Source organism: Zootoca vivipara, chromosome 4 (genome assembly GCF_965207765.1).
Source record: "Zootoca vivipara chromosome 4, rZooViv2.hap1.1, whole genome shotgun sequence".
In the NCBI taxonomy this organism is placed as follows: Eukaryota; Metazoa; Chordata; class Lepidosauria; order Squamata; family Lacertidae; genus Zootoca; species Zootoca vivipara.
The window spans coordinates 29,266,352-29,281,407 of NC_142587.1; the positions used below are offsets into that span (position 1 = coordinate 29,266,352).

The 15,056-nt window shown below is 40.3% G+C and overlaps 1 protein-coding gene across 3 annotated transcripts; it reads right to left on the reverse strand.

Annotated features, from left to right (window-relative positions):
- Positions 1-1,002: 1,002 nt before the first annotated feature.
- LOC118085694 (acetylserotonin O-methyltransferase) lies at positions 1,003-15,023 on the reverse strand. 3 transcript variants are annotated; one of them, XM_035116634.3, is made up of 9 exons: positions 8,945-15,023; positions 6,673-6,832; positions 6,055-6,229; positions 4,616-4,745; positions 3,647-3,715; positions 2,550-2,668; positions 2,138-2,278; positions 1,683-1,805; positions 1,003-1,465 (listed from the first exon to the last, which is right to left on the reverse strand). In XM_035116634.3, the coding sequence occupies exons 2-9, from the start codon at positions 6,742-6,744 to the stop codon at positions 1,257-1,259; spliced, it is 1,038 nt and encodes a 345-aa protein (XP_034972525.1). In that variant the 5' UTR covers positions 6,745-6,832; positions 8,945-15,023; the 3' UTR covers positions 1,003-1,256. The 3 variants fall into 3 exon arrangements, with proteins under 3 accessions (XP_034972525.1, XP_088523779.1, XP_034972526.1); XM_088667653.1 differs by lacking the exon at positions 8,945-15,023 and adding an exon at positions 7,587-8,865; XM_035116635.3 differs by lacking the exons at positions 6,673-6,832; positions 8,945-15,023 and adding an exon at positions 7,587-8,868.
- Positions 15,024-15,056: the final 33 nt, after the last annotated feature.

The following is a 15,056-nucleotide window of genomic DNA, read 5'->3' on the forward strand; positions in this document are numbered from 1 at the left end:
ATTTTCATTGAAGAAATGAAATGCACAGATTGAATGATATTGTGAAGGCAGTCACAAGGTTGAGGTCTATAATATATTCCATTATGACAAAGGATCCAGCAGAGGTGGCTGGTGCCCATTGAGACTTGTAGGGTGCGAGGCAGGAAGGCCAAATGGAGGTGGACCCAGAGCCAATGATCAATGGAGCCAGAGCCAGCTCATTCCAGCTTTGTCCCCATCTTCCTCCCTGTTGGAGGTGAAAACACTAAGACCCAGTAGGAGGAACAGGAAAGCCACTGCCATCCCCTGGTCTTCCTGTAAGTAAGAAGGCAGGCAGGCAGGGGCAGGGGCCTGTCTGAGTGGAGAGCAGTGCCTTATTTGCTGTACTGGTTCAGTCTCCACTGGGATCAAGCAAGCAAAGGAATTTGGCAAGCAACATGAGAGTCAAGGCCAGTTTGGATGCAGTCCTTCCTGCCACAATGGAACCTACAGCTTGTAGGAATGGTCTAGCCCAGGCATCCCCAAACTGCGGCCCTCCAGATGTTTTGGCCTACAACTCCCATGATCCCTAGCTAACAGGACCAGTGGTCAGGGATGATGGGGATTGTAGTCCAAAACATCTGGAGGGCCGAAGTTTGGGGATGCCTGGTCTAGCCAGAGCCCACAAGGATGATGATCACCAACTAAATCACACCTTCTCTACTTTGCACATGGGAGCTTCCTGTGGCCCTGGTCCAATACTCTAAGACAAGGATGGGGAATTTGTGGCCTCCCTAATGTTGCTGGACTTCAACTCCCATCAGCTCCAACCAACCAACCAACTTCCATCTAGAAGAAGGAAACTGCTTCAAGATCTCTCTATGAAACCAACTTATAAATCAGTGTTTCCCCAACTTGCTGTTTTGGAACTACAATTCCCATCATCCCTGTCCACTGGTAGCTGGGGATGATGGGAGTTGTAGTTTAAAAACAGCTGGAGAAACACTGCTATAAAAAATATGACAACTACTAATACAACAGCGGTTTAGATATAGCCATTTTTATTATTGTCTTAGTTTCTCTTAGAATCCAACCGTAATGCTAAAGGGTGCGAAATATTTCCACATAGCGACGATTTGCCAAAGTACAGTATAGCAGTTAAAAACGTTCAGTTCCATCGCTTCTTGGCCTTTTGGCTAAGATCCAGGGTAGCAAGCATGCTTGGTTATGGCTGCAAAGAATCAGGCTCAAATATATCCGTTCAGTCACACGGCACTCATAGAATGTTTTGGTCAACATTATTTTCTTCCTAAAATGGCATCAAAGAGGATTGCTTTCTTTTGCTGAATATCCTTGAAGCCGGCGGCACTGAGAAGCGCATTGTACTCTGACGGGGTCCGTTCTTTCCCTTGAGTAACAAGCAGCATGACCACAGCATACATATGAGCTTCGAATGGCCCTGTTCTGTCTTCATTGAGAACTATTTCCACTACTAGAACTCCACCACCTGTTTCAGAATAGGACATGGAAGACGCACCATTACATATTAAAAAGCAGTATGTTACTTTGCCCAAGTATCCTGGGATCAGAAGATCAAGAAATAAAGGAATGCAGCTGAGCCTGAGTGGCATATGGACATAAGGGGAAGGGGCCTTGGGGAAATCCAAGCAGATTCGTATGAGAATTAATTCCAACAGGAAACACCTTTGACACCATGCACCTACCAGGCTTGCAGGCTTTGTGCAGTCTGGTTAGCAGCTGCACACACTTCTCCTCACTAAAGCAGTGTAGGATCCTAACCAAAATATACAGGTCAGCTTCTGGAATTGGATCTTTAAAAGCATCACCTGAAATAAAACAAGTAGAGATCCGGTGAAATAATTATTATTCTTACAGAAAGTATACAGTACTTCATTTTATCTTTCTCAAATTTGTAGCTATAAGGTGTGCACTTCTGTCTTCTGGTGCTTCTACTGAAAAGAGGGAAAGCTTAACATAAGAGTCCTGTTCTCATAATTTTCAACTCCCATCAGCCCCAGTCACATGGTCAGGAATGATGGGAGTTGTAGTCCAACCATAACTGAAGGCTCACTGATTCTCGATCCCTGCTTAGTGCATGCCTGTCTTGTTTGTTAGCGGAAGAATGATGGAACCTTTGTAGGATAAAAGAACATTTTACCTTCATGAAATGTAATCCGGTGTTCCTCTGAGGAGACAAAATGCTTCTTTCCTGTTTCCACTACTTCAGGTAGGTCGAAAATGGTCACTGTAGAATTTGGATACAATGAAATATATTCCTTTGCGAGGGCACCACTACATCCTTAAGGGGAGAACCAAAGGATAAAATGAATATGTTGTGTATATCAAAGCTTTCCCCAAAACTTCATCTGCAAATCTCTAAGAATCTCTAAGATCTCACACCAGGTAGGTGGCTGTCTAGTCATTTCATTCGGTATGTGCCACTTTTGAAGTTCTGAGGATCTGATAGTTCAGAGCTTGGGTCATGGAGGGATGTTTCCTGTTCTACAACAGCAGCCTTATGATTTTGGAGTGCCAGGATAGGAAGACATGTGATAATTTATGGTACTTACCTCCCACATCACAAACGAGTGGAAAATGAGAGAGATCAAAGGCATTCAACACATCTCGACCACACAGACTCCACATCTCACGCATAAACTCCATGAATTCTCGCAAGCCGCTCTCTGTTCTAGTAATTCAAAATTGCATTGCCAGTTAACAGAAGAGATATCTTTGAAGAGAGGATGGTTCTAAACAGGAGCCATATTCTACATAATGCTGTTGTTTTTTAGTTGTGTGTGGATTTCCTTTCCCGTCTATGGCCTCATTCTTCTTTTTCCCATTGATACCAGTGGACAGATCATGATGGGATGTATCCATAAGACATACACAAATTTAAATACTACTACTACTACTATTACTAATGATGATAATAATAATAATACATCATTTAATGTACCTGTTCCTCTCACCCGACTCAGAAAAGGCTATTTGCTATGACTGGAAGCAGTTCTGCTTCAACATCGGAAAATACTGGAAGCAAACAAGGCAGGGTCTTCACAACTAGTCTGCTAGGGTGCCAACTTGAATAAAATATAGTGTGGGCCCAGGTAAGCCCCGCTCCTCATAACTGATCACATGATGCAGTGCACACACAACCATTTGAATGGGAATGTCCATCAACTTGGGGGGGGGGAATCTACCTCCTCAAATATTTTACTGTGTGGGCCGCAGCTCCCACGGCTCCTAGGAGTTGCCACCTATGTAGTTTCTGTAATGCAAGACCTGATAGCAGGGAATCTAGTTTTAGACATCAGGTGAATACAAGTTAGCAATAGGTTTCACACAGATTGCAAAGGGAATGACTGCTCCCCACATTAAACGGGGGGCGACTTTTGCGTGGTCGTGCGCAGCCCCCTGGATCACAGAGTTGACTCCCTGGTAGTTCGGAAGTGGCCACTACCTCCCCAGGCTGGGTACCTGGGGTCTCCGCCTACCCCAGCCAATCGTCCAACCCCGCCGGGGGAGGCGTTGTCAGGGGACTGTCCAGGTAAGGGGAGGGGCTGTCCAGATCACACAATAGAATTTGAATCTTTCCTGTGAAAGGGAAAGCTTTGCCCATTCTTTAAAATTAAACAAGATCTAGAAAAATACAATTTTTCCGTACCTGTACATAGCCTCATAGAAATTTTTTGTAGAACTGTCACTTAATCTATATGTCTGAGCCTCTCCTTCCCTGAAATAGAATATTTGTTTTAGTTTAAGAAAACATGAGCATGATAACTACAGAATTTTAATTTTAATTCTTCAACAAAACAACTAAACCAAGTGTACTACTCATACAATTACATTTGTTGTCAAAGCTGTGCCTACCACTCATAGGTTTATTTGTAACGTCTTTGTTTTACCATTTTTTAAACTCTTTTTATCAATCTTTTAATAATCCGTAAAAAATGTTTGTAAACAAAAGTGAGGAACAGTACAGTATTATAAGATAAATGCTATAAAGCTCTGTTTTTATATATTTTGCTATAGTGCCAAAATATCATAATACAATATATAAAGCATAATACCATACTACCAAAAATCTAACTTTAAATTCACAGCCATTTTAGCAACATGGTTAATTGCAGCAGTTGTTATGATAGTGGTCTTGTTTTTAATCATTTTGTTGAAAATAACATCAAAACCTAATAGTGTTGTAGCACTCTCTCTCTCTCTTTCATTATAAAAAGTGTATATCTACAACCTAAGAAGTGTTTCAGCAATAAATAAACATTTTGAAGAATAAATGGGTGTCATTAAATAGTATTAGCTATAAGGGTTATATCGTGAATATGTGCTAATCTTCAAATGTCTCATCCCACAGTAGTTATGTCATGCCAGCTCCTACTTAGGAACTGAGCACAGCGAGAGGCAAACAGAAAAAGCACGAGATGTCTGACAATATAGAAAGGCAATTGTGGGTGAGCAGCAGGAAGGTTAGTGTTTCCTCATCTGGAATCAGCCCTACTGAGGAAGGATCCATTACATTACATTAGATCCATTACATTTATGGGACAATCCTGTATTATACAGGACAGGTGGCATCACTGTGACATTAAGTTCTCTACTTCAGTGCTATCCTTCTCCTCACCTCACAGAATCAGCCAGGTGCTGGGCTCTCGTATAGACAAATTCAGCATTGAACTTCAAAGAATAATACTGAGTCTTTGGGCTTCTTTTGCCAAGGTAGAGATTGGCAAGCTCGGTATTTCCATAAAGTGCTTAAAATGAAGGGGACAAAAGATTAACGTTTTCACACATCTGAGCAAAGCCCCTTTCCTTCCCCAATTCTGCAGGGACAAAATGCTTGAAAGAAGGATGATGAGGCAGAAGACACATTTCTATGATTCCACGGCATGCTGCTCGCATTGTAAAAAAAAAGTGCAACACCGGGACTGCAACTCTCCAGCTTCTCTTCCAGAGAAAAGTATGGAAAGACTAGGCCTTCACCTGCTGGCAGTGGAACTTCAGGGTACAAAGCTGCCATATGGTCGCCAATGCTATAAGCCAGGCATAGGCAAACCCGGCCCTCCAGATGTTTTGGGACTACAATTCCCATCATCTCCGACCACTGGTCCTGTCAGCTAGGGACCATGGGAGATGTAGTCCCAAAACATCTGGAGGGCCAAGTTTGCCTATGCCTGCTATAAGCAGCCACTAGGAGTGGCCATTCTGAGATCTGGAGCGAAGTATTAGAAATATATGAACATCACAGGCAACTTTTTTTCCATTGTAACATCTAAGCCAGGAGGACAGACTCTGAATGTAAAAAAGTAAAAAGGTAAAGGATCCCAGGACTGTTAAGTCTAGTCAAAAGCGACTATGGGGTTGTGGCGCTCTTCTCACTTTCAGGCCAAGGGAGCCAGTACCGGTATTTGTCCACAGACAGCTTTCTGGGTAATGTGGCCAGCATGACTAAACCGCTTCTGGCACAATGGAATACCATGACGGAAGTCAGAGCACAGGTAAATGGCATTCACCTTCCCGCCACAATAACACCTATTTATCTACTTTCACTGGCATGCTTTGACTACTACTAGGTTGGCAGGAGCTGGGACAGAGCAGCGGGAGCTCACTCCATTGCGGGGATTCAAACCGCTGAACTTCCAATCAGCAAGCCCAAGAGGCTTAGTGGTTTAGACCACAGCGCCAGCCACATCCCTTATTGGTGCTTAGTGACCTGCGCTAGCTGGCTATTTGCTAATGAGCTTTCTCACTGACATTTGTAAACAACTAGGTACCAGCACATCTAACAGACCATCTCTCCTGCTATGGGACAAATCACCCTTTACAATAATGAAAGGAGAGTGTCATCTGCAAACCTATTGGAAAAAAGCCCTTTCCAGTTATATATGAGAAGTTCCATGTGCTTCAAATGTCTCCTAAAACCTCAGATGTTTCCCTAGGCTTATTTGGATGCTATTCTGTTCAGTTGCTGGCTTGATGGTTTAAAGTTATTTACTGAAATTGATTTTTAATGGTATTTTGACTTTATAGTTTTGGTTAAATTTCCAAATAAAGAAGAAATACTTTGGTTGTCCTTCCTCTCCACTTGCAGGAACTTTAAGCCAACACAGGCATCCAGCAGTCTCTCCATCCCAAAGGGACTGGTACCCAGACGTTCGGCAATAGACACTGAAGTCAATGGTTCCTTGGATTCCATCAGCAGATCAAATACACCAAGATCAGAGGCAGTGAACATAATCTGGATCCAAAAAGGGGTGAGGGAGTACAAAAGGAAAGAGTTCAAAATGGTCTATAGTTACTGACTTTGCAAAAGGAACAAGATACTTTTGAAATACAAAAATGTTATCATATATATAATAAATATTTCTGTTGAGTGTCCCCTTGAACTGTATAAAGAAAAGGTGACAGAGGTTTTTTAAGCAAGTTAATTTTAAATTATTGCTGTATCCCACCTGTGCAATGGGTCCCATACATAGACTCACAATTCTTCTCATTTTCTTACTAAAACATTCAAGTGACATTAACAATATTTGATGTTTCTGCCTTTGTTTGTGCTGTGTTGACCCCTGTAACTAAGATTTGCCTTGCCATTTAAAGGCATTTTTTATTCTACACATCCATTTACAAGCTGAAAGTTTCAAAGTCCTTGCAAGTATTAAATTTTGCAGACAATACTTCTACCTTTGAAATTAGAAATGAATACTGATTCCGAAATAACAATTTCAAAGCTTCAGCTTCTTCTGTAGCACTCATTGTTCTTTACTTCTCTGTCAGATATCTCACAGTTTTCCTCTGATGAGCAAGTTGTGGTCCTTTTATTCAGAATTCACTGAAAATGACTCTGAAATGATAAACGTCTAGGTAAAAATCAAACTTAATGGACTTTGTAAATGACTGAGGCCAGAGATGTTTATGGGGAAGTCGCCATCTGCTAATAAAAGGCATATGTGGAAAAGGATTTCTTTCTCACAAGTGCAGGAGGAAGGAAGTACCTGGAAATTATTGCCTATCTGAGGAAATATTGATATCAGAACCTGACAAGTGTGGTAAAATCAACTGGTTTCTGGAAATGCAAAATTAACAAGTTATTGGAGAATGTTAATCAGAAGAGAGATCAGGTGGTTTGGGGAAAACTCTCTTGCTGAAATGAGGCCGTTTGGAAATTCTTAAAATACAGAAACACATGAACAAAGAAGCGTCACATGCAAGTCACATTGTAGGAGCCATTTTTGTGGCAAAAATTCCCAAGAAGCTCTCTAAAGAACTCACTTCTAAAAATGAATTATTTGTGATAACAGTATAGAGAAATTCAGCAAAATTTGCAGATAGTAATGCTGAACGAGGATAGGTAGAACCTGAAGAAGAAAAGTTAAGGAACACAAGAAAGGAATAAAGGGGATTCCAAGAGAAAGAAAATGAACAAGGAGGAGTTTGTTACAGAAACAAGAAGGGAAATGGAATTGTGAGAATAAAGTTGAAGTAGGGAGAACTAGGGATGTCACCTTGAACTCCATGAAGGAAAGGTGGTGGGATCTAAATGTAGCAGGAGGCTGCAGCGTCCTTGGCCAAGCCAGAGGAGCAGCAAAAAGACTAACCTTTATGTGCCTTGCTCCCAGGTAGCAGCTGTAATCGTATGAGGCCCACTTCCCAAGTTGACAATGTTGTGATCTGCAGTCCTATGGCTGCTCCGAAGCCAGCTGCATTGGATTAAATAGCATGTAGTCATCCCCACCCACCCACTGTTAATTGGGTTTAGTATTGCAGCCTTGATCAGGAGCTAATAATGGCTTTGCTGAATCAGTTACTCAGAGGAGAAACAAGAACAAAAACCTGAGAGAGTCCTGAGGCACTTCAAAGGACCAAACATTGGCTATTCCCGCACAAGACGTGCTGAACTAGAGTCTATATCATCACAAACATGGCGTGATTCTCAATTACAGGGGTGTGGGGTCAGAAGGAAATGAAATGCCAGAAATGGAGATAGGATCTTGTGATGTAGCAGTTTCACTGCGACAGAGGCGTAGCATGGGCAGACTGAAGGGGGCCCTTGCCCCAGGCGCAGTTTTTCCGAGGGAGCACTTTGCTCCTCACCTGGTCCCTAGCAGCCCTGCAATGCTTTGTGAGTCCGATCCCACATCCCAGCCTCACAAAGCAGTGTGGGGCTGGCAGGGAATGAGGAAGAAGCAAGAGTCTTGTGCTCCTCCGATTGGACTGGTTGGAAGGAGGCATGCCCAGCCTGCTGCGTCCTCCTCATGTTGCCCTCCATGCAACCTGGGGCAACCATCCCGGGCGCTATGAAGACATGCTACGCCACTGCATTCTAGGGCTTCCCTTTGAAATTCCTCTCTAAAAACAATCATTGACCTTTCCACAACAACAACCAATGCCACCTATTCTGTTAACTGAAACCTCAGTTTGACAACCAAGAATTACAGGGCTATGTGGAGCACCTCAGGTAGCATTTAGACTAACCCCTCCCCAAACTTCAAATAGTATTATTACCTCCATATGACAGATGTGGGGGGTGGTGTATGAAGGCTGGGAGAAAGAAGCTTGCCTAAGGCACCTTAAGGATGTTTTCCAGATTGCAGCTCAGTCTGGAATCCTACACACAGAGAGACAGACACACACAGACACACCAGGGAGCATGCCCTATGAAACCAAATGGGATTTACTGTAGGTGGTATGATAAATAGCGCATCTCACATGTATCGAGAATCAGGGAGTGTGCTTTTAGAATTGTAGAACTGTAGAACTTGAAGGGACCCCAGGGTCATCCAGTCCAGGAATCTCAATGAAAGCATCCATGACAGGAGGCCAGCCTAGCTCTGCTTAAAAACCTCCAAGGAAGGAGAGTCCACAACCTCCCAAGGGAGTCCGTTCCACTGTTGAACAGCTCTTACTTTTAGCTTTCTCGCACACACCTAGAATATTCAAATTCTCAGCGACATACCTGGAATGCCACCTTCTGGCTTCGTCTCCTGAGCTCCTCTCAAACCAGTTTATGGGAAAGTTGGGCTAAGGGCTGAATGCTTGTTCTCCAGTCCAGCCTTGCTTTAGCTCGTCTGCAGCCCAAAGAGATTTTGTCCGTTCTGACAGCTCCCAAGGAAATCTACAGCTAACTGAAAAGGGGGGCCAGTTTGGCACTGATATTGGGAGGGAGCTTCGGGCTTAAGGGTTATCATGCCTAACTGAAAGGGCTAAATCAGACCCAGCTTGGGTTCACCAAGGCATTACATTATATAACAGAGGGATGTCCCCGTGAAGGAGGCCAAGGGGCTTTTCAGAGGAACAGGAGCAAGTATGACCCAGAGCGACCCTTGGTTGTGGAAAGAGGGAACATTTTAAGGGAGCCATTTCAAATCCCAGGCTGTAAATAGGGCAGGACAGCCAGCTTCAAAGGTTCTAAAATTTCAAACCTGAACCCCCTGGGAGAGCTCCTGGAAATAACAGTAATATAAAAACTGGAACGTCTGGTTCCTGGGGCTTTGGGTTAAATGGGGACTTGGTCTGTTGTATTTTAAAATCCTCTTTATTTACGTAAATTTATAGAATTACAAACATCTAATAAAAAGAAACAAAAATTATAATCCTTCTACAAATACAAATCATAAATAACCAAAAAAAGAGAATTCAGAAAATAAGAAGGAAGAAAGGAAAGAAAGAAAGGGAAAAAGAATAAAAGGAAAGGAATAGAAATTAGACAGAGAAAATTTTTAAATACTTCCAACCATTTGTATATCATTTCCCTTATTCATTAAACCTACCTTGCTATGCCTTATAACAACTGAATATATCAGCTTATACCAACTAAATATATATGCTTATAACAACTGAATATAATACATCGATAAATACTTCATTACTTAATAACTTTATATATTTCTCTGTGTGTGTCTCAATCCAAGCAAATCAACAACTCCATTTGTCTACCTTCTTTTTCCAAAAAATCCTCAACATATTTCCAATCAGCTTTGATTTTTTGTTTTGTGCTATTTCTAATTGCTGCAGTCATCCTGGGCAAGTTCATAAATTCTACGACAGTAATTTAATCTGCCACTCTTGGACTATTGGAGTTTCTTCCCCCTTCCATTTCTGTGCTATAAGTAGTCTCGCTGCCGCACATGCATACAAAAATATATTTTTCCTATGTTTTGGTATATTTTCAGGGATCATATTTAAAAGACATATCTCTGGTTTCTTCTCAAACGTAATTTTAAACATCTTTTTCATTTTATCGTAGACCTCATTCCAAAACCTGGAAGTCTTTGTAAACTTCCACCAGCAATAAAAGTATGTGCCCACTTTTTCATGACATTTCCAACACTTATCTGAGTTAGATTTAAATATTTTTGCCAATTTCTCTGGCGTCAAGTGCCATCTATATACTAATTTCATCATATTTTCTTTTATTCCTGTACATGCTGTAAATTTCAAATTTATTTTCCACAACTTGTCCCATTGTGCCTTGTAGATTGGTTGACCTACATCCTGGGCCCATTTTATCATTACGCTCTTCACTTCTTTACCTTTTAGCTCCCACTCTAATATAAATTTATATGTTCTTGCTAATATTTTATTGGGATTTTCAATTAATAATTCTTGTAATTTAGATTTATTTTTCTGTAATCCTATCTCTTTATGTTTTTCAAATATACTCAGTAACTGATAATAGTGTAGCCAACAATATCGTTTAATTTGTGAATATGGTTTCAATATTAATTTTTTTCTTTCATTATTCAATATTACTTTTTTTCTTTCATTATTAACTCTTGATAAGTTAACCACTTTCCCTCCCCTCTTCTGCTATTCATTGCTGGCATTTCCAGCGGTGAGGCCCACCACGGAGTTGTTGGTTCGAGTAGATTTTTATACTCTTCCCAGATTTTAAATAAAGACTTTTAAATTATATTTTCCTTTCTTTTCCTGTAGCAAATATGTATGCCAGCCACTTAAATTCCGAAAACCTTCCAAAGATAATAACTCCTGGTCTTCAAGCAAAATCCACTCCTTTAGCCAACATAAGCATGCAGAGGCATAAGCATATTTTAAGGTTGGGGACTCCCCAGCCTCCCCTTTCTTTTACATCCATTAACAATCTACAGTGGTACCTTGGGTTAAAAACGCTTCAGGTTACAAACACTTCAGGTTACAAACTCCACTAACCCAGAACTAGTACCTCAGGTCAAGAACTTTGCTTCAGGATGAGAACAGAAATCGTGTTCCAGCGGCGCGGCGGCAGCAGGAGGTCCCATTAGTTAAAGTGGTGCTTCAGGTTAAGAATAGTTTCAGGTTAAGAACAGACCTCCGGAATGAATTCAGTTCTTAACCAGAGGTACCACTGTATATTGGATTCTTGCCTTCTTTCCCATCCAAATGAAATTACTTAAATCTTTCCTCCATACTTCAAATGTTTCTTTTCCCCCCACAATCGGCAACATCTGAAATAAGAACAGAATTTTTGGCAGAACAGACATCTTTATTGCCGCTATTCTCCCCAAGAATGACAAATTTAATCCTTTCCACATTTCTAATTCTGCCTTGATTCCCTTCCAAATTTTAGAATAATTATTCTCGAATTATATTATTCGGCGTCACTACGATACCTAAATATTTTATTTTATTCACTATTTCCCATACCGCTGCTGCTTCTAATTTGGTTGATTCGATTTTCCTTATGTTTTTAATGATTATTTTTGTTTTCCCCATTTTTACTCTAAATCTTGCTAATTCCCCATAATTTTGCAATTTATCTTTCAGATTTATTATTGACTCCATTGGGTCTTCCAACATTATTATAATATCGTCAGTGAATGCTTTTGTTTTGAAAATAAACTTCCCTATTTTTATTCCGTTAATATTTTCATCTTCCTTAATATCTTTCAACAAAAACTCAATCACTAATATGAATAATAAAGGAAATAACAGACACCCTTGCCGTGTTCCTTTTGTTATTTCAAATTTCTCCGTAATTTCTCCATTTATGATCAATTTAGCTGACTGATTCTTATGAATTGTATTCACCCCATTTAGAAATTTGCCATTTATTCCTATTCTTCCCATTGCTCTTTTCATAAACTCCCATGCCAAATTATCAAAAGCTGCCTTGGCATCAAGAAATAAGGTTAATTTGGGAATAGTTATAGGTTTAAAAAGTGAATTGATTCTGGAAAAAGGTGAAAATATGGAGGCCTATAGAGGGGGTAAAAATTAGGCACGGGAAGAAAAAATGGGAGTTTGATTTTTCAGTGATTGGACATTAGGCGAAAATGATAATAGTTAGTTTAAAAGTGGTATAAGATATAAAGGTGTATGTTATAAAATATGAACTATGAAACTGTTGAAGATGATAAATAAGGGAGGAAAACCGGGGAAGGGGGGAGGGTGGGGAAGCCCACAAAATATGGTTTAACAATTATGAATTTAACAATTATGATGAATTTTTTTTTTGTTTTTGTCTTTTTTCCTTTTTGTCTTTTTTTTTTCTTCTCTTTTTTCTCTTTTTCTCATTTTGTATTTTCTTTTTTTTTTTTTTTGGTATGACAATAGATGGTTGGATGGATGAACTCCTGCGTACTGCCCTGGTTCACTGGAGCTCCCTGGTGGCAGGGGGGGGGCTTCGGGGGCAGGGGAGGGGGAGGAGGACAGAAACCCAATCATAAAATGGACCACTTCTGACTGTTCACCTGCGTGGGATACTTCTGTGGCAGGGGAGGACCCATGGAGGGGGGTGGGAAGAAGGTGGAAAAGGTGTTTATGTATGTACCATCTTTTGTAATTTGTAAAATCAATAAAAATTATGTTTAAAAAAAAAAGAAATAGAAAAGCTGCCTTTTTGCTTGGGTTCTAATCAAGATATTCAATCACGTTCAGGAAGAGTCTCATATTATGAGCCATTTTTCTTTTTGGCAAGAACCCTTGTTGGTCCTGTCCAATAATCCTATTTAACACTCCTTTTAATCTATTAGCTAGAATCTCAGCAAATATTTTGTAATCTATATTAAGAAGAAAAATTGGTCTGAAATTCCCCTCTTGTTCATTCCCTCCTTCCCTTTTTGGTATTATAATTATAAAGGCTTCCTGCCAGGTTTTTGGAAATACTCCTTCCTCCATAATTTTATTCACCAATTTTTTATATCCTTCCACCAATTCATCCTGAAATACTTTATAATGTTGGTTTGAAAGGCCATCTACTCCTGGAGATTTCCCTAATTTAAGTTTGGCTATGGCTAAATATATTTCTTGCTTTGACACCAATCTATTTAACATTTCTTTTTCTTCTTCACTAATCTGAATCGCCTTATGATTTTTAAAATAATTCTCCAATTTCCCTTCATTTACCTCCCCACCCCTATATAATTTCTTGTAAAATTTACCAAAACATTTTTTGAATATCTTCTGCATTAGTCCATCTCCCCCCCAATACATGTAATTGTTTTTTCATTTTGTTTTTTCCTTAATTGCCATGCCAAATATTTCCCCACTTTGCCTCCATATTCAAATGTCCTCTGTTTTGCCCATTTAATTTTGTTCTCTATTTCCTGGCCTACCATCATAGATAATTCATTTTGTAATATTTTAATCTGTGTTACTAAATTAATATCTTTTGGCTTTTTTTACTAATTCTTTTTCTTTCTCTTCTTTTTCTTTCTTATTTTTTTCCAAATTTCATTCTCTTTCCTTCCTAATTTTACTTCTTTGCTGTACAGTATATATATTCCTCCAATAAAGGCTTTACTTGCATCCCATACCGTTGTTAAATCTATTTCCTCTGGCAAATTTATTTGAAAAAATTCCCTCAATAAACCTTTAGTCTTTAAATACTTCATCATTTAAAAACTGCAATGCCTGGTTCCTGGGGCTTTGGGTTAAATGGGGACTTGGTCTGTTGGCAGGTATGTGCTCCAGTTCCGTTCTGGGCAGTGGGTGTATTCAGACCATGACAGATAGTTGGCATACAAGTGCTTATTCCATTTGTCTCATGTTGCTGCAAAGGCCAGCGAGGTTATCAAGTGTAACTCCCTCGGCAGAAGAAGCGAGAAGGTTGACTTGCAGAATTCTCTCCCTTGCAGAAGAAGCGAGTTTAACTTCCTTGCAGGATTTAGCTGATTTGCAGAATATCTCTGGATTTCTAAGGTCCTCAGTTTGCATACCACAATAAGCCGAAGTATATCTTACTGGCATTACTCAAGCAGGCAGGCTTGTAACTGCTTTGTAAACCCCCCACCCACAGTCTATTTTACTCCTGCACTGGGCTGAGCTTGGCTGAACGTGTTGTCCAAAGCTGGGATCATTGTTTAAGCTCTCACTAATCCTGGAGTGCCTGGCGTGCTATGGTCCATGGGGTCACGAAGAGTCGGACACGACTAAACGACTAAACAACAACAATCCCGAGCTGTAGCCAGTTTTGTTCTTTGCCACTGTTGCCATAATTAGGAAGTAATGAAGGCAAGAGTTACACATGTCATATACCGTACATTCAGACCTGGGGCTTTTGGGGGAAGAATCTAATCACTGCAGTTAAAGGTTATTTACATGTTTAAAGCTGTTTCACCCTCCTCTTTGGCCAAAGAGGTTCCCAGAGCAGGTTGCATAAGAGGGCCTGCAGGTTTAAAGTCAAAAAATCATGACGCAAAAGGAAAATTTGCAGGGAGGGAAGAGAAAACAAACCAACCCTGCCCCCAGTTTTTAAAAATTATAAAGTTATTATAATGATGGATGGAGACTTCAGCAAAGGGAGGAATTAAATGGAGCTACTCTCTCAGGACAGCTTGAATTCCCAGATGTGGTTGGACTACAACTCTCCTCATCCCTTGCTAGCATGACCAGTGGTCAGCAATGATGATGGACGTTATAGTTCAACAACATCTGAGGACTCAAGATAAAGAAAGGCTCGGTTAGTCTGTGTAGAACGTTTGAGAAGGGCTTCTCTTAATAGGGTTGGCATCTCTCAAGTCACACAGGCTAGCTGATCATAGCTTGCATATTATCTATATTTATTTTGAAGTATGGATTAGTAGCACTCATGGTTTCCAACAGGTTCTGTTTACCAAAAAAATCTCGAG

What these genes read in the sequence shown, in the direction of transcription:
- LOC118085694 (XM_035116634.3), bottom strand. Translation starts at nt 6,744, where the DNA reads ATGAGTGCTACAGAAGAAGCTGAAGCTTTGAAATTGTTATTTCGGAAT. An exon ending in ATTCATTTCTAATTTCAAAG is followed by an intron (nt 6,230 to 6,672) that starts GTAGAAGTATTG and finishes TTTTGGATCCAG; the next exon opens with ATTATGTTCACTGCCTCTGA. An exon ending in CACCTGGCTGATTCTGTGAG is followed by an intron (nt 3,716 to 4,615) that starts GTGAGGAGAAGG and finishes ATTCTATTTCAG; the next exon opens with GGAAGGAGAGGCTCAGACAT.